Source organism: Natator depressus, chromosome 1 (assembly GCF_965152275.1).
Source record: "Natator depressus isolate rNatDep1 chromosome 1, rNatDep2.hap1, whole genome shotgun sequence".
Classification (NCBI taxonomy): domain Eukaryota; kingdom Metazoa; phylum Chordata; order Testudines; family Cheloniidae; genus Natator; species Natator depressus.
In genome coordinates this window covers 33,184,979-33,204,864 of record NC_134234.1, presented here as the reverse complement: position 1 = coordinate 33,204,864, position 19,886 = coordinate 33,184,979, and the positions used below count along the sequence as shown (strand labels likewise).

Below are 19,886 nucleotides of genomic sequence, written 5' to 3'. Positions count from 1 at the left end.
ATCTTGTCTTCTGACACTGGCTAGTGCCAGGTGCTTCAGAGGGAATGAACACAGCAGTGCAATTACCTAGTGATCCATCCCCTGTTATCCACTCCCAGCTTCTGGCAAACAGAGACTAGGGACACCCAGAGCATGGGGTTGCACCCCTGACCATCTTGACTAAAAGCCATTGATGGACCTATCCTCTATGAACTCGTCTATTTCTTTTTTGAACACTGTTATAGTTTTGGCCTTCACAACATTCCCTGGCAACAAGTTCCACAGGCTGACTGTGTGTTGTGTGAAGAAGTACTTCCTTTAGTTTGTTTTAAACCTGTTGCCTATTAATTTCATTGGGTGTCCTCTGGTTCTTGTGGTAGGTGAAGGAGTGAATAACACTTCATTACTCACTTTCTCCACACCAGTCAAGATTTTATAGACTTCTTTCATATTCCCCCTTAGTCGTCTTTTTTCCAAGCTGAAAAGTCCCAGTCTTTTAAATCTTTTTTCATACAGAAGCTGTTCCATTCCCCTAATCATTTTTGTTGTCCTTCTCTGTACTTTTTCCAATTCTAATATATCTTTTTTCTGTTATAACATGGTGTCACAGTATCAGAAGTTGTTCTGGTTAAACTTTGGAGTACCAGGGTCCTTGCATTCTGAGTTATGTTGGTAGAAGTTGAGTGACTCAGGGCTGAATCTAGCCTATTTTGTCATTGTCTCCTACCAGTTGCTTCAGTTTTGGTAAAGTTAGATTGGGATTCTGATGAAAACTAACTTCATCCTCACTACCCATAATGTGAGATTATATATAGCACCAGCTCTATGCAACACTTGGATTACTCCTACAGACTCATGCCCTGATCCTGCAAACGCTTCCACATATGCTTAACTTTAAGCGCAGGAGTAATCCTTCAGTCATCATTTCAATCATAACTTCAATCACAAAGTGCTGGTGAGTGATCTGTAGAGGAAAAGAGTCTATTATAGCCCCAACTGCAGAGCTTTAGCACACTCTGTTTGAGTGGCCATCACAGTTTAGGATCAGGGCCTTCTTTAATATGCAGAATAAAACACATTGTAAATTTTTCTCCTCTTCGTTTTATGCAAGTGACAGAACTGTGCATATCTCAGACATTTTTGGCCCAGTGAAGCAATTCCGCTGCATTTTGTCTGTCTGTCTACCAGAGCCTGTGGTACAGTAGAACCTCAGAGTTGCAAACACCTCGGTAATGGAGGTTGTTCATAACTCAGAAATGTTTGTAACTCTGAAAAAATGGTATGGTTATTCTTTCAAAAGTTTAAAATTGAACATTGACTTAATGCGGCTTTGGAACTTTACTATGCAGAAGAAAAATGCTGCTTTTAACTGTCTTAATTTAAAAGAAACAAGCACAGAAACTGTTTCCTTACCTGTCAAATCTTTTTTTAAACTTTTCCTTTATTTTTTAGTAGTTTATGTTTAACACAGTACTGTACTGTACTTGCTGTGTGCTGTTGTGTACTTCTGGTTCCAAATGAGGCGTGTGGTTGATTGCTTGGTCAGTTCGAAACTCTGGTGTTGTAACTCGAAGATTCTACTGTATAAGGGAGGAATGTTGGGGTTACAGAGAGTCCCTGAAATAGAGGGGGATGGCAGGTTGAGATACAGGGAGGTTGTGGCGGGGATGGAAGAATGCAAGGAGCCAGGTGTGTGCTGTGAGCTTAGCCTACAGAAGCAACAAAGTGCACAACCCTCTAGTTATGCATAGGTTTAACACACATGAAGGTTTCCACTTTCTATATATACGCTATCACACTCAATTTCATCGATACGCTCATAGAAATAGCAGTTGGAAATTACTCGGAGACCCTTTCCACATAAAATTGGAACAACTGACTGATTCTCTGTGTATGAAAGTTTTTGTTTCTGGTCTATCCAAGTTAGCTTGTGTCAGAGATTTGACACTGCATGTGGTATAGACTACAAGTGTTTTCAGGAGATGGGAATAAATCATCGTGACAGACACCATCTTAGATCCCCACAGGAAACATTCTTTCGTTCAGGCTAGGCCAGCTTGATGCAGCTGATCCACTTCAGCAGAGCAGACCACAAACAGTCATGTTTCAAGATATATCTACAGATGACACTAGCAAAGGGAAACAGCAGAGTGACTGATAAAATAGCTGGTAGATCAGATAACGAATACACTTTTTTAATAGAATTAAAAGTAGGTCATTCAAAAAGCAGATGATTGAACTTGCATATAAAATGTCATCACTAGAACTTATAAATTGTGGTCATTACATTAGCAGAGACACAACTATTACAATAAATTAACTTTTAACAGAATTAAAATCCATTCTTTGGACTGTCAGGGAAACTGAAGCTTGACCCTGCTGGCCTCTCTCAGGCAAACTCCCCACCCCCTTACACTCTGAGTAAGAACTTCAGGATTGGGTCCTTTCTAGGGGAAAAAAATTTAACTCTGCTCCTGTGCTGCTGTTTACGTAACCAGTCTGGGAAATTTCACTGTTGTTGTAAATAAGTATTCTACACATTACATCAGTCCCATCATAATATCAAAGTGCCTTGCTACACTGCACTTTGAATGGGTACCTTAGGTTTAAAATACAGCTGGAACTAGTTCACCCCACTGATTTGCAAGCCTGATCATTCTGAGATCTTTACTGGGAAGTAAGAATGGAGATTTCATTATTACTAAGCCTGTATTGTATTTCTGAAGTGGATTACAGGACATTGATGTATATTTTATGGTGTGTTGTCACATATAATCAGAACTAAACTATCCTTGTCAGAGTAATAAACAGTATGTTTTGCCATGCAGGATCACTGATCTCCTCGATTGTCCTTGTTTTCTTGCTAAGTCACAAAAATCAGTAACCACCAGAAGTCTCCTAATCACTTGTGCAAATTTAGCAGTTTCTATTGCGTGCATGTTTGTTTTCTCTCACCTCTTTTCTCTTAACAGTTGTATGTAGCCCATGTGCTAGCACTAGGCTGACCCTGCTACAGAGAGGAGGCTCAGAAAAGTTAAAATGAATCAGTGAAAGCTGTGAAGTTAAAGTGAATTAAACTCTTGTGTGGGTGCTCTGATTCAGAACTGGTTTTAGCTCGCTATAGCTTAATCCTCTTTAGGATTTAATTTATGCTCATTAACTTCACAGCTCTAGTTGATTTGTCTTAACTTTCCTGAGTAGTTGGTTTCTTAACTTTGACTGAACTAGTCATTGAACAGAACTGGTTAAATAAACTGAAATGAAGAAAATATTCTCTCTGCACTTGTAGACGAGGCTACTGCAGTCAAAAGCTGGTTTAGCACATCAACAGATCCCGGTTCCAGGTGCTTAGCCAGTGACTTCCACCAATTCAGTGGTCTGACTTCCTTTAAAACTTGGCAGCAAAAGTGTACAGTATATTCCCAATTATCTGAGTCGCCTGGGGAAAATGGGTTTCATTTGACTAACTGGGAGTTTAGATAATTGAGAGGGAGGAGCCATGCTGCCGCCAGGGACTCATTGTCCTGCTCCTCCTCGCAATCCTGGATAGGGGTCTCTGCTCTATTATCCGAACACCCATGTTATCTGTATCCCTTCCTGGTCCCCCAGCATGAGAGACGTGTTATAGAGAGCATGTCTCTCATGTTGGGGGACCAGGAAGGGGTTCAGATAATGCAGAGGTTTGGATAATAGGGTTCTGGATAAACAGGAGTGTACTGTGCTGTTTAATATTTTTTTTATTTAATTAAATAATTTGAATAGATTATAATAAATGTAACCCTTAACATAAGGTGTTAACTTGAAGATAATTTTAAATAAATATTTTTTTAAATAAACCTATGTTTAATTTAAATTTAAAAAATCCAAATTAAATACAATTCTTCTCTTGCTTGGTTTTTTTGTGTTTGTTTCTAGAGCATTGATTTTTATCCACCCTAATGGGTGGTATATGTGCAGCACTACTCCACACAGCATTTTGACTCAGAGGCACACTCCAAAATCAGTTCCTCCCCTGTTTCCTTGCTGCTGTAACTTGTTACTGGCCAACAAGGAGGGCTGTGTAGCCAAGGCTCTGTCCTTTTCCTTGCTCTTCCCAACCACTTCCTTCCCAGCTACTCTAGTTACAGCGGCTCTCCCAGGTCCACGTTCCAGGCAGGCCACGTAGGGTGGTGTCGGTGATTCTCACTGCCATGCATGGGCGTGTAACCCATGTCAGAACATAGTACCAAGGTGGCACAGGTTAATCACTCAGAAGTCAAGAAATTCCACAAGTGAGAATTTGGGAATGCTCACCCATTCCTCTGCCCCCCAGTACAGGGCCTGTGATAGTGAGGGTGGCTTCACTAGTGTCAGTGGAATTACACAAATGTAAAATCATTGTAGCCAAAAGAAGAATCAGGCCTTGTATGTTTAATTATTAATGATCACACACTATTTCTCAAATGTAGTAGGCTAGACAAGTACAGTAATTAATATCACTTTTCTGAGTATTAGATACCCGTGTCGCATTTCTGTAGCATTGTTTATTGCTCTATATGTGCCAAACAGAATGCCTGGAAGTCAGTCTTATAAAAATTACACAGCAAACTGTGTGTGCATGTGTGCGTGCGCGTGCACATGCTTGCTTGTGTGTAATTTGCTTAATCTGTTTTTAAACCTTAACACACTAATTGCCTGTGTGCAGCTGTTACAGAATCACTTGGAAGGGAGAGGTTTAGAGCAGAGATTCCAAACCTTAGGAACATCAGGACCGTTTAAGGGGGACATGCTTGGTTCTCTGTCCTGCTCCTGCCACCTCTAGCCCTCCCTCCCCGCAGGCAGCTCTTTACAGTATGCTCTCTCACTGCAATCATTATGGAAGGAGGTGGAGGGCAGTGGTTATGTAGCCCCAGCAACATGAGAGAAGAGAGAAAGAACATGTGGTAGCCACAGCTTCAGAGATCCTTAAATGAGGAGAGGGACACAGCCCAAAACTGGTGGCGGGAAAGAGAGGGAAGGAACAGCCCCAAACATAGGTGGAGAGTAACAGCCCCATTAAGACACAAGGACTGGAGAGGGGACACACCAAAATGGGGGCTGGAGGGACCATGGGAAAGAACATGTAGAGAGCGGGAGATCTGAAAAGACAGAAGGGATAAACAGAGAGAGTTGGGAGAGAGGAAGTGAAAAACTGAAAGAATAGGACTGTCTTTTTGTTCTGTGTTTGTATAGCGCCTAGCACAGTGGGCTCCTAGATGCTACAGTAATACAAACAATAAATAAATTTTAAAAATGGGACTGGGGGTAAGGAGAAAATGGAGACGTAAGGCCAAATCTGCATCAGAAAAGGTTTGCACCGCTACCACAGCAAACCTTTCCAATGTAGACGAAGCTTCTGATGGCCAAAAAGAATAAACTACTGTATACCAGTTCCCTGAGCAAAATAAACCCTACTTGCAAAAATACTTTTATGCCAGTATCACTGTTTACACTAGGGCTTTTGCCAATATAGAAGTTTCATTAGAAATCGCACCCCTAACTGACATTACTATTTTGACTGTAGACTTTGCCTAAATCAAATGCAGGAGAGGAGAGAATGTGACGGGGGCCATGAGAGAAAACAAAACCAAAATATTCAGAACCAAAACTAGGGAAAAAACCAAAACAGGGAAAAATCCAAAATGCAAAAATCCAAACCCAGGCAGTCAGAACGTGGCCACATGCAGCAGCTGTGACAGAGCATGAAGTGAAGGGGGAAAGGGAGAAAAAAGAGGCAATTAGTAAAAAGGCAGGTGAGCAGGGCTCCAACCCATGAAGGACAGGGGTCACTGGACTTAAGGAAAGTGGCCCTGATCCTGCTGGAAGGGAAATCAATGGCAAAATTGCAATAGGACAAGACCCACCCTTTGTGTGACTGTGCTTTCTGCCCTGACCCCAGTCGTGGCCTGCAGTTGGATGTCATGAAGAAAAGATGTGCATGCCCTTGGGACTTGCTCATTCAATTGCAGTACATTATGGTTGCGCAAAAGTGGCTTGTTTTTAATGCTAGAAGAGTTCATTCTTTCACTATTTTCTTTTTTCTTTGAAGGGACTACAAGTACATCCATTCCAACCACAATCGCACAATCCACTTCAAATACTTCAGCGTGTGGTAAGTGTCTGATAACCCTTTTCCTGCTGGTACTATATAGGCAAGCACCAAAAATACCCAAACGGAAAAATTAGACAACACTCCATAGACCGCGATTGAAACAGTGCATTTTATGGGGGTTTTAACATTTTTGCAATGGGATGGCACAACTAAGAGACCTCCCAAGATAGATTTTTATTTTATTGGTAAAATTAAAGGTGACACCATTCTAGGTAACTTGCTGGCCACAAGCCATGAGCTCCCAAATGCCATAGGAAGAGAAGAATCAAGAAAACAAAATCTAAAGCTCCTTGATTAATTTTCTTCTTGGTTGTTCTGAACTTTAGCAAACACACTCCATTTTAGTGCAGTAGAACAGTGAATAGGCTGTCATGCAAGCAGTGGATATTTGTTTGAATTTTCCTACTCTGTAGTAGCCTGTGAATGTAACCAACAGGTGGGAATCCATGTGTCATGGGGCAGGGAAAGAGAGAGAAATTTCTGTTAGGATGAGGCTCCAGGGTAGATGCGCCATGGAAACGTGCGCTGTCTCCATGGGGCCTATATCACAAAACACTGCAGTTCAAACAAGATATTGGCAGGAGGAGCGAGTAACTCTGTTAAAGATATACCACCAGCTTCCGTATCCCATTCCTTGGGGAAAGAGCCTTCATGCTTGGAGGCCCCCAAATCCTTGTTTATAATACAAGTTATTCAGACTTTAATGCTTTATCGTTAGAGGGAGCAAGAGGGTTCATATTGCCAGGTGTATTATGGTAAAATAAGTCAATGTGTATAATTAATGGGTGGGAGCTGTAGACATAGAACCTTATACAAACAAACTACTCTGAAACTTGTAAAACTATGCTTCCCTACTCTAGACCCCTGCCCCATCCTTAGCAGGGCTGAAGGTATGAATTTTCTATGCAATTTTTAATCTGCTACTAAAACAAATTATCCATCTCATTTGATCTGCAACATTCCAGCCTTGGGTTGTTGCAACGTGACATTATTAAAAGAACAAATCATGGCAAGAGAACTGAGAAACTCAAAAGTCGTTTCTTGTGGGAGCTTGGCACAGACATGTTTCACCATGTCAGTAAAAGGTTGGTTGAGAGCTAGCACATCATACCACTTTCCACTGTGTGTTGAAGAAGCATTAGAAAATAATCTGTTGTCATGGCCCTCTGAAATTTTACACTTGAAAGAGGGAAGAGAAGGAAGTCTAGTTTCTTCCACTCTATGTCTATTTTTGTCACTTATTATTTGCTTTAATATCACAAGTAGATTACTACTTATTTATTATTTGGATTGTAGTAGCATGTAGGGGCCTCAGTCATGGACCAGGACCCCTCTGCGAGCTAGGTGCTGTACCAGCATGGAAGAAAAAAACAGTGTCTGCCTCAAGGAGCTCTGTAAATCAAGGAGTTGTTATATCTTTAAGAGCTACTTCTAAATCAGTTAATAAGTTCCAAGTACTCCTATTTCTGTAGATCTTGGTGATTACCAAGTAGCCCTGAGACCTGCAGCAATCAGGGAGGTGAGCAGTGGGCTGTGAACATTCTCACTTGGCTCATTACTAGAAATTCCTGTTGGGTCTTGAATATTGTCCTGAAGAATGTGGTGATTCATACAGATAAAACTCCATCTGCACTCTCCATAGCCGTTAGCATTTTGACTTAGGGATTCAATAGTGGGTACAAAAAAAAGGGAGAACAGAACATAATTTTACCAAAGCCTGGTAGCCTTGGGTAGTGTTGGAAATGGTGCATGTTTTAATTTCATTGTTTGCAGAATCCCTACTCAGGCATGCAAGCATAGGCATGAATGAAAGAGGAAACACAGAGATTAGTATCTTACAGGTATCCTGTCTGCAACAGAGCTTGACATCACATATGAAACCATTGTCAAATGTGGATTGTGTTCACACTCTAGATGGTTCTTAAATCCAGGTTTCCTGTAGAGGTACTAGCTTTATTATTATTTGTATTGTGGTAGCAAGTAAAGTAAAGGCCAAAGTCCTGTTGTGCTAGGCACTGTACAAACCTAACAAAAAGACCATTTCTGCTCAGTTTACAATCTAGGTAAGCTTTAAGAGCTTGTCTCCACTTACCAGAGGATTGACGCATGACTGGGGGGTCGATTTAGCTGGTCTAGTGAAGACGCACTAAATCGATTGCTGATCACTCTCATTCCGGTGGAGTACCGGAGTTGACGGGAGAAACATAAGGTAAATCGACAGGAGAGTTTCTCCCATCCACCCAGCACAGTGTAGATGCCGCAAAAGGTTGACCTAATCTACATCAACTCCAGCTATGTTATTCACGTAGCTGGAGTTGCGTAACTTAGGTCAGCTGAGCCCTGTAGTGTAGACCTGCCCTAACACACACACACACACACACACCTTGTTTGAAACAGATTCGTAGATTTTAAGGACAGAAGGGACCACTGTCATCCTCTGGTCTGACCTCCTGCATAACAGAACTTCCCTGAATTAATTAGTGATTCAACTCCAAATTTTGTCATTTAGTTTTTCGTTAGAATATGTTTTTTACAGTGTTGAAAAATTTCTCTACTTGCTAGCAGTGAATAGAAGAATCCTGTTTCCTTGAGAGAAAATAGGACTGGTTTTATTTTAAGAGGCAATCGAGTGATAATTATTAAACGTGTCATACTATGGTGCTTAAAATTATGGATGCATTTGGATGTATCACTAGATCTTTACACACTTGTGGTGAGTCGGAATATGCACTAAAAATTAGTATTCAGAATTGATGCCTTCTTTATTCACCCTAAATATTTGACTGAAAGTGTCCAATATATCTTTAAACGCAGGTAACCTGTCATGCTCATACCAGCATAAGAATTGTGATTCATCTTTTAAAAATAAAACAAAATCATATGACATTTAATTGCATTATTAGTTGTTTTCCCTTTTTAAGTAATAAATATGAAATAATGCAATCTAGGTATGTTTATCATTATGCATATCAGAGTACAGCTGGACTTTTAGGGGAAAATGAACAGGCAAAGTAGAAAGATAAAAGGACAGATGTTTTTCTTCTGTTGCTCTCTGATGTTCTTTCATCTTGGATTGGTTGGTAAAATACTACGGATAAGATTTTTTTTTTTCCCCCCAAAACACAAAAGAAGAGTTGGGTGCCCAGCTCAGATTGACTTTCACTAATTCCCTTTTGTGCCTCTGAAAAGCTCGCCCTTCACGTTTGGAAATGATTGAAACTAAATAAACTGCAAGAGGCTGGCGTATAAAAAATATACCTCTTTTCTGCAAAGAAAAGGCTTACTGTGTCACTGAGCACTATCGTCTTGGTACAATGAGAAAAAACATTCAGAATGGGACTGAGAGTGCAAACGTGCCGAGGGACTTTATCAAAATCCCTTTGAATAAGAGCACAGACATTTTTGGGGGGTGACTCAAGGTTTGTGTATTGTGGTTCAGTGTGTCTGCTCATGGCCTAGGAACCACATCTGTGTAATCCTATATATATATATATATATATATAGGCCATGAGCAGACACACTGAACCACATATATATATTACTACACATTATTCAATTTGGCATGTTTGGAAGTGATGGACTTTTAAAAAATAAAAACCTATGACTCCTGTTTTGTTTTATCTTTTGGAGTAGGAGAGCAGTTAGCACTGCTGTATGATAGAATTCTACATGTCTGAAGATCTTCCTAGGAGGATGTCTGAAACCTTCCTGTAACAAGGAGCCAGTTAGGAGACACTGCTCCAGTTCAGCCCCAGAATTCAGTAAAGAACATGTCTTTCATTTGAAAAGGAGCTACATGGCTCCTTCAAAGAAAGACAATCTGCATTGCCAGCCAGCATCGTCTTTGCTCTCCCCGTGGTTGGGGTTCAAGAGTACAGCCTGCACATCGTATAGGAGACATAGCCAGAGTGGAGTTGTTGGGGTGGCACGTGTTGGGGATTGGTTTATTTGTGGGTATTGAAGGAAAATCAGCATCTGTGGGGTATTTTCTTCCCTTAGCATCTGATCCAAAGCCCATTGGAATCAGTGGGAGTCCTTCTGTTGATTCAGTGAGCTTTGGATCAGGACATTAGGACACACCAACAGCTCCAATTTCTGTTAATGGGACTTGCACAAAGACATCAAGTGTAGATTATAAACCAGTGTTTCACCATGTATTAATTATGTGGCAGAAGGAGCTGCAGCCAGGCACTCTGCCATCTGCAAGTCAAAACAAGATGTAAGCAATAGGTAACTGAGGTTTTGTAATGCATTTTGATGCCAAAAAACCCTTGATTTTTACGTCTAAGCATACTTGGATTTATTGATTTTTTTTTTCTTCCTTTTAGGTAAAAATGTCACTCTCACAACTATTTCAGGTGAGTTAAATTTTTAAATTGTGTGATAACCCTTTTTAATTACGCTTTAAGCTTTTTAATGGTGCATTCAAGTTCTTAATCGTTACTAATTTTGCTGTTAAAAAAAATCCTACCGTTGATCTGGTTGGAGTTCATATATTGTGCCCTTTAAATTACGTATAAATAGTGCTATGATTTTCTATTTTTGTTTATATAATATTTGATTGGTTGAACCACTTACTGTTTTGGATTAATCTGTGAAATACAGTTTATTGCATATGACCCTGATTCCATGACAGGATTCATTATCTTAGAGGTGAAGGAGCATATGGTATTGCTAGAATGGCTGCAAGTTGAGCACGCTATTGTCTAGATTGGTCTCTAGCTTCTATACGTGCCTCCTTCAGTTGCTCATGATTTTCTCAAACAAATTTCTTGTGTGTGGGTGGGGGAACACTGAATAGAAACACTGAGTTATTTTTGAGTTTTTAATGGGGAAAAAACCTTACGTGCTTCTCCCTATATGTTCTGATGAAACATTTTGTACAGTGATTACTCAAACGACTGGAGCTACAAAGTTCAGGGTTGCTCTCTTTTGTATCTTTGGAGCTCACTGAAACCAAAGAATAAGCCAAGTTTCAAGAAAGCGGTTGAATAATTTTAAAAATTAACATTAGAGATTTCTTGCATTTTAGAATTTAGCTGCATGTGCTCGAATTTGCTTTGTGTTAATCTGCATATAGAATTCTAGTTTATATACTATAGAGTATTATTTAACAGATATGTAAAGAGAGACCGTATTTTAAGGAGTATGGGCATATGCATAAGAGAACAGAGTTACAGTTAGGTTTCAACTTTACCATTTCATGAAATTCGGTGTTTGATTTATCAACCTGAGCGTTGTAGCAGTAACCCAAGATGGTTGCATGGAATATATGTTAATTTTGTCTTTTTCACGACTGAATAACTGCCATAATTAATATTTCCATTTCTGTTTCCTCTGTGGTGAAAAGTACAGTGAACATTGTATAGAAAAGTACAGTGAACATTAGTATAAGAAATTCATCCTTTATATTGTTGTATTTTTTTATTACAAATGACTTCAGAACACTTTTAAAACACAAGAATCACTTCACCCACCACTGAAATTCAGACACCTATGGGGTGAGACATCACCGTTATTTATTGTTGCATGGGAACACTAGGTCATGAGCTGAAGAATATTGTAGCCAGTTATACCTTTTCGGGGAATTTAGGCAAAATTTAGGTAGCTGCATTGAAGACTATTGCCCCATATCACTCCTCAGTGACCACAGTTGGACACATCTCATTTACAAGGCAGCATCTTCAGAAGCACTGCGTCCCCATCACTAGGTTAGGGCATTGGGTCTGTACTGATTCAGAGGGAAGGGTTACCTTCCTTATAGCCATACTGAATTTGTTGCAGCTATTATGCGTAAGCACTATTGGCTCATGCCTAGAAACTCCAGCTTCAGCGGCATCCGTGCACTCTAGACTGATGATATGAAGGCAGGTGTAGTTGTTATCAGGGGATAATTTGCTCTGCAGACCATCTATTACTGGTAATGATGGGCTCTTGTTTGACTCTGGATTTTGACTCGAGATCTACATTAAATTCTGGCTCTGTGACAGATTCCCTGTGTAGCCCCAGGCAAGTCAATTTCCAACCAGTGCCTTGGTTTCACATCTGTAAAATTGGGACAGTGCAACTTCTGTAGCATACATGTTATGAGAATAAATTCACAGTATCATTCAGATACTATGGCGATGGAAGCCATGTAAGCACCTGGAGGCAGTGTCATGTAGTGGAGAGAGCACTGGACTAGGATTCTGGAGACCTGGGATCTGTTCCTGGCTCTGCCACTGGCCTGCTGGGTGACCTTGAGAAAATCACTTCCCCGCCCCGTGCCTCAGTTTCCCCATGTGAAAAATGGGGATAATGATATTGCCTTCATTTGTAAAGTGCTTTGCGATTTGATGATGAAAAGTGCTATATAAGAGTTGGGTAAGAACCGAGCTCAACTGTCAGAGCCCAGGGTGTAATGTGGTGAGCAGAAAGGGCATGGGTGACAATCCAGTGAATGCACGTTTGTGTGGTCACCAGTTGTTTTAATCATGCTACCACCCGGTAGCTGTGGCTCTGTCAAGTGTGTTTAAGACCTTCTCTTCAAAGACAATGCCAGCAAAGCCAGCGCCAGCAAAGCCAGCTGGTGACCAAAAAGTCTTGAGGGTCCCAAAGGTATCTATCTCTAGCATACACTGGCAACAGTGGTCCTTGCCAGTCCACCTACCAGCAGTATGAGCCTCATCCCAGTTTACTCCACTGTACTGATTATAAGGAACAAAATTCAGCAACCTTTCTGGTAGCTCAGCACTACATTTTGTCAACGCTTATACCCTCCCCTGCAAGTTCAAGCCCTAAGTGAAATCTTAAATACTACCGATGGTAAGGACTGTTTTGATATTTACAGATGATTGTGCCATTTGGAGGGTTTGCATATCATTTTTAAAATGTGTTCTGTATTTTACTTAATGTGTTTTACACATGCTTCAGAGAGGAGCTGAATTTCCTAATTGGTACAAGGTAAGCACATGAATGGAACAGCGCCAGATATTTAATCTGAATGAATGTTGCCTTTGAACTGCACATGAGGAATATTATGTGCCATCTCTTAATATCAAAGGAGAGTGATAAATAAGATACATTATGGGGATGGTGTAGTGTTCTCTACCGTATATTTTCTAACATTTTGACAAGTCCAGTTTTAACTTTCTCAAGGAGTAAGGTTTCTACCACTTCCCTTTTAAAGTTTATTTCACAGTCTGGTAGATCTGTACTGCAGCCTCTTGTTTTTTTTTCTTGTTCTCAGCTGCATTTGAAGCAGTGCTACTCAATCTTTGGGAGAACCTCATTCCTAAAATCAAAATGTGGCTTCTCAAGTTTTAAATAAAACTTCTCTGTAAGAACGACATTCTGTAAGAGGCTATATGGTGCTGAACAAGGAATGGAAACTGGGTGCCAGTTTATGTGTGTAACTAAAATGAAACCAGTTTATTTTTCTTCATTAACTTTATTGTTAGTCAATTCAAGAAAACATTAGTATTACTGTAAAATTGAATAATCTAAAATATTAATCCAGATAAGTATAAATATTTCATTTTATCTGGATGAACCTTAGATGCTATATGGTTATATAAATAATGCAAAAGTAGCCAGCTATGAATAGAACTTTGCATATAGTAATTTGGGAAGAAAAGTAGAAAACTCTTTTGACCAATATTATCTGTTTGGGGAAATGTTAGTTATATAATGTTTTAGTGTTTTACATTAGTGCTTTATTTTAGGAATGACCTTTTCTCAAGATTTTTCTGCTCTTCTACTTCAGTATTCAGGATTTCATTATATCAGATATAGCATATTATTCTCCTCTATTTTTATATGTTTCCCTATGGTATTTTTATTCTGAACACGTCACTGTCACTTTCTTAAGAGTGAGAGTGTTTGGTAAAAGTGAAATTAAAGTTAGAGAGATCGCATGTCAGTCAGAACTTGTGAAACAGCATTCCATTCTTTGTTTGAAGTTCCACAAGACCATCCGTTTCTGAGGAGACAGTATAAATAGCTGTTCTTTATGCAGTATTACTTTAGTTTAATTTTCACCATAACAGGGAAGACCATAAGGAATCCTGGGTCTAATATATGTCCAATAGCTATTCTTTTGTGCTGTGGTTTCAGAAGTGATACAAAAAACAAGTCTTGTGGATAGGGGGAAGAGGCAGATATGGTATCTCTTGACTTTAGTAAGACTTTTGATACTGTTTCGCATGACCTTCTCATAAACAAACTAGGGAGATGCAACCTAGATGGAGCTACTATAAGGTGGGTGCATAACTGGTTGGAAAACCATTCCCAGAGAGTAGTTATCAGTGGTTCACAGTCAAGCTGGAAAGGCATATGAAATGGGGTTCTGCGGGGATCAGTTCTGGGTTTGATTCGGTTCAATATCTTCATGAATGTTTTAGATAATGGCATAGAGAGTACACTTATAAAGTTTGCAGATGATACCAAGCTGGGAGAGATTGCAAGTGCTTTGGAGGATAGGATCAACATTCAAAATGATCTGGACAAACTGGAGAAGTGGTCTGAAGTAAATAGGATGAAATTCAATAAGGACAAATGCAAAGTACTCCGCTTAGGAAGGGACAATCAGTTGCACACATACAAAATGGGAAATGACTGCCTAGGAAGGAGTACTGCGGAAAGGGATCTGGGGGTCATTGTGGCTCACAAGCTAAATATTAGTCAACAGTGTATCACTTTTGCAAAAAAGCAAAGATCATTCTGGGATGTATTAGCAGGAGTGTTGTAAGCAAGACACAAGAAGTAATTATTCCGCTCTACTCTGTGCTGATTAGGCCTCAACTGGAGTATTGTGTCCGGTTCTGGGTGCCACATTTTGGGAAGGATGTAGACAAATTGGAGAGAGTCCAGAGAAGAGCAACAAAAATGATTAAAGGTCTAGAAAACATGATGTATGAGGGAAGATAGAAAAAATTGGGGAACATGATAACAGTTATCAAGTAAATAAAAAGTTGTTGCAAGGAGGAGGGAGAAAAATTGTTTTCTTTAACCTTTGAGGAGAGGACAAAAAGCAATGGTCTTAAATTACAGCCAGGGTGGTTTAGGTTGGACATTAGGAAAAACTTTGACTGTCAGGATAGTTAAGCACTGGAATAAATTGCCTAGGGAGGTTGTGGAATCTCCATCATTGGAGATTTTAAAGAGTAGATTAGAAAAAAACCTGTCAGGGATGATCTAGATCAGTGGTTCTCAACCCATGGCCCACTTACGGCCCAGTCAGCACACAACTGCAGCCAATGTGATGTCATCAGAGCTGAAAAGAGGTAGGGCATGAGGGGCACCTGCCCCAGGTGCAGAGCTAGCGGAGAGGGTGTAAAAATGGGGTGATGCAGTATCAGGCCCAGTGGCATCAGCCCCCCCATCCTAGCAGGATTGGGCACAGCAGCATTAGCAGGAGGCCAGGGTACTCAGCTCTCCCACACGCTGCAGGATCACGGGTTCAGTGACACTGGCTGGAGTAGGCTCCCCAGCCCTAGGACAGCAGCAGCTGGCAGACTGCATGGCTGAGCTACCTGCTGCCGAGGTAAGAGACCAGTGGTCACGGGGGTGGGGGTGTAGGGAGGAGGGTGTGGGAAGCAGGGAGGAGGATGCAGGGGGCTAGGATCACGGGGGGGGGGGGTGCAGCTGGGTCCTTGGGGACAGACTCTAGGTGTAGGACTGGTGGACTGGCAACAGTCCCTGGATGGGGGGAGGGCTAGATACTGGGGCACAGTCCCTAGATGAGGGGGTTGAGAGCTGAGGGGCAGTCTTTGGGGTGGCTTGGGGGGAGTTCCTGGGAGGGGGACGGGATGCTGGAGGGAGCAGTCCCTATGAGGAGGGGCGTTTTGCCCTGGACAGGGCACCCTGGCTCTGCAGGAAAGGCATGTGTGCCAGCCCAGTGTTGGTGGGGTCTGGATGCTGGGGTTGGGTGATGGGGTGGTGTTACCTGGCTGAGGGCAGCCCCTGGGTGGAGGGGGCTGGGTATATGGAGGAGAGTCCCTGGCTGTAGGGTGCCCGACACCAGCCAGGGTTCCCCATCTTTGCAAGCAGGCTCTGCAACCGTGCTCTCCGGGCGCTCAGTGCAGCCCTGCTGCCAGAACCCCACGGAAGTGAGGGTGGTAATATACCATGGAATGCCACCCTTACAAATTAAAATTAATTAATTTTAACAGTTAATGTTTTGACTCATTTTGCTGATTTAAAATGCTCTTGGTAGACGTTTACCAGTGTTGAAATGAAAGCTATATATCGATTTGAATCGTATTGCTCTCATATAGCAAATACTAAACCTTTTTTTTTTTTTTTTATGGTAGCTGTACAGACAGTGTATATATATTGTGTGGCTGCGGCCCACATAACACAGAGAGCTGCATATGGGACCCACAATGGTAAATAGGTTGAGAACCATTGCTCTAGATAATACTTAGTCCTGCCATGAGTGAGGGGGACTGGACTAGATGACCTCTCAAGGTCCCTTCCAGTCCTATGATTCTAGGATTAATTAAGATTTGTCATGTTGAAAACTCTAAAAGATCTCAGTCCTGCAATCACTCGCGCAGAGCCCTGATTCAGGAAAGCACGTAAGCACCTGCGTAACTTCCGCAGGAAAGCATGTGCTGAAGGGCTTTCCTGATTGGGGTTACTTTCCTAAATTGAGGTCATAATTAGGAGTAGGGTTGGGCACAGAAATCTCTTTATATAAACAGGGTTTGACATACCACTTCAAGAGGAACTTATGAATTTAGGAATAATCACTGAAGCCCATTGGAGTTTTGCCATAGACTTTAATTGGAACAATGTAAATATACTGGTATTTTATAGCAAAATTGTTTTTCAAGGCCAGATTCCTATCGCATTTAGATCAGTGTAAATCCAAATTAATTCTATTGAATTCAGCAGAGTCACTGAAATACACTTGTGAAATTGATCAGAATTTTTCCTATTTTGGGGGTTGGGGGGGCCTTACCACCATAATATTCTTATTTACAATATTCTCACCTAATGGACATGAGCAGAATTGAATTCACAAGCACTTTGGAATTCAGATGTTAAAGGGACACAGATGAAAGTGAACAATTGTTGCTAACAATTTGCGGAAGTCAAACCCACCTCTCTTCCTGTTACCTCCAAACCACTGTTATGGCTCTGAGCTCAAGTTAAGAAAAAGAAAAAGCAGGATGAAGAAATGCATCATGCGTAATGAACTCCCAAATGTGGGCTCTAGCTAGGCACAAGACAGAGCAGATTACACAGCAGAGGACCCTGTCACCCACTTCTGGAGGTCAGCACTGGGGACTAGCAGTTTAGGAAGTGTATGTGGGTAGATGGCCTCTGAAACCCAATAACAATGTGCTGGAGCATAGGTGCCTGCGGGAGCAGAACAATACCCAAAGCGATTAACGTGATCCCTCCTTTCTGAAGGGATAATCTGCCATTTTGTAAGGGAGCAAAAATAGCTATTTTTTGACATAGGGGATCTTTCAAAATAGTGTTAATCAAAAGCTGCAATTTCATTCACAATTAGCATAATCTTTTTAAATATAATTTTCCATGTGATATCATTATTGTACACTGTTTATAGATTCTACCAAAACAACCACCACCCAGACAACCACCACCCAGACAACCACCACCCAGACAACAACCACCCAGACAACTACATCAGCCACCGTCTCAAAACCCACAACAACCATACAATCGACAGCCAGTGTCACAGTGACCACTTCCAAGACTATGTCTCCTTCCAGCTCCGTAACAGGTATATACTATAGACTGTTGCCTGTTTCCCACAGTGTGCTAACTTGCATTCTTCTGTTATCTACATCGCTCTGCAGTCTTGAAAGCTTGCTCTAAGTATCTCCAGTTACTTTAGCATTAGGAAAAGGCCATTTGACCCAATGTGCATTTGAAGTTTTTAAATGGCACAACATGTTGGTGAATTCATATTCAGGAAATAAACATGTCAGACTTACAGTTAATTGTAGTTTTATCTGATTGGGCATTTTAGACATGTTTTTCCATTGTTTACGAACTGTAGCATTCAAAATTTCCTTAAAAGAATGAAGAATCTACTGAGTTATTGGTGTAAATCTTGAGTAACTCCACAGAAAGATTTACACAGGTATAATTGAGGTCAGATTCTGACCTGTCAACACTTAAATAAGAAGGAAGTTTTGTTAAGATGACTTAAGAACTTAGGACTCTGAGTCAGTTTTGAAAATGTTACCTGGGACTTTGAAATGGGCATCCCACTCCTTGAAGACATTTTGAAAATCCAATCCTCAAGCTAAAGTAAGGACAGTGTACTTAAAGGTTAATGTAAGATTTGACTTTTTTTGTTGAGGTATTAGGGGATGGAATTATATCTCATATACTGTGTTAGTGGTGACTCAGTATTTTGAGTTCAGAGGCACTTGTGTTTTACAAGAACAGTTAACTAATATGATGGCTTGATTGTTCATGATGGATTAGATCGTTTATACTGACCTACCAGCAGGGTACTTTTTTAGCAGCTGTTCATCAGACCTTCATATGACCAAAATATGTCCTCTCTCTACTGCTATGAAAATTGAAATTGAAATCAACAAAAACATCAGTACAAACATAATAAGTAACAACTATGCATTGGAAAGTTGACACACATTAGATAACATGATAAGTCTCTCTTATCTCTAGCTTCTAGTATTCTTTGTTGATACCAGCTAAGCCAGTCACACTTGTTGAATTCAATTAGTTGATGACTTACAACCTCCAGATGCTGGAGAAGAATTTCCAAGAATTATCTCTGTGCCAATAACAGGGAAAAGCTGTAACGACAACACCATCTTACCATCTGACAACAGTTATACAGTTCTGTATTCTGTTAGTGTGCTGGCATTGAAGCCAAGAAAGACTCTACTTGTTTGCTAAAAAGAAGGGCCATTCTCTCTCCTAAATGAGAGCCATGTTGGGTGAAAGCCTGTTATAGAAGATAGCAGGAACTCCGCAGGAGGCTAAAGAACTCAGTTTCTGTCTTTCTGTCATTCCTTCAGTTCTGTTTTATCTAAAGGCAATAATTCAGTCTGGGAGAGGATTTCATCATAAGTGCCAAATCTAAATTTCCAGTTGAACTCAACTAATATTGTAAATAACCTGTTTTCGCCCAATACAGCTCCTGTGCATAACAATTCCACTTAGGAAGTATAGGCCCTAATGAGCTTATTTAATACCACATACCTGGATGGGTTATTGGCGGCAGGGGTTGAATTTGGGACTGCTAGATCTAAACACATGAGCCTCTACTGCCTGAGCTGAAAGACCTAGCTCTGTTAGCCAAGACTGTAACAGACTCATGAACCCTTATGTGTGGCCAGGCACCAGTAGAGGGGGACAGTGTGCCACACTGAGTGAGTTGCACTTCATATGAGTACAAGTTGTCAAATGTGAACATAAAGCTGTCAGTGTCAATGTTTCCTAGCAGGCAGCTGCTGACCCAAACCACTTTCACCATTGTCACATTGACACTTATAAGCAGATCAATGTGCTTCAAGTTAGGTGAAGTCTTTTAACATGGGAAGTGCCTGTTAACCTCAGCAAGTGCCATCGCACATTTGGTTGGCCACATCAGCTTAAATTGCATCTTTTGATTGGGATGTTCGATTGGTTAAACCACTCTGGGATTGGAATCTGCCTGGGCGAAGGTGTGGGGTGGGTTACCCAGGTGCATGATCTCTGGGACAGGAATCTGTCATAGGTGGATGGTGATTGTGCAGGTTTCTGTTGGGCTGAATAGCTGTATCTACACGTGGGAAACCAAGTT

At 40.9% G+C, this 19,886-nt stretch overlaps 1 protein-coding gene across 1 annotated transcript in view; it reads left to right on the top strand.

Annotated features, from left to right (window-relative positions):
• Positions 1-19,886, top strand: part of TMEM123 (transmembrane protein 123) — a 34,662-nt gene that overhangs the window by 4,744 nt on the left and 10,032 nt on the right. Inside the window, exons 2-4 of the mRNA XM_074957183.1 lie at positions 6,047-6,109; positions 10,438-10,467; positions 17,670-17,846. Coding sequence (XP_074813284.1) covers positions 6,047-6,109; positions 10,438-10,467; positions 17,670-17,846 — 270 coding nt within the window. The remainder of the gene's footprint in view (positions 1-6,046; positions 6,110-10,437; positions 10,468-17,669; positions 17,847-19,886) is intronic.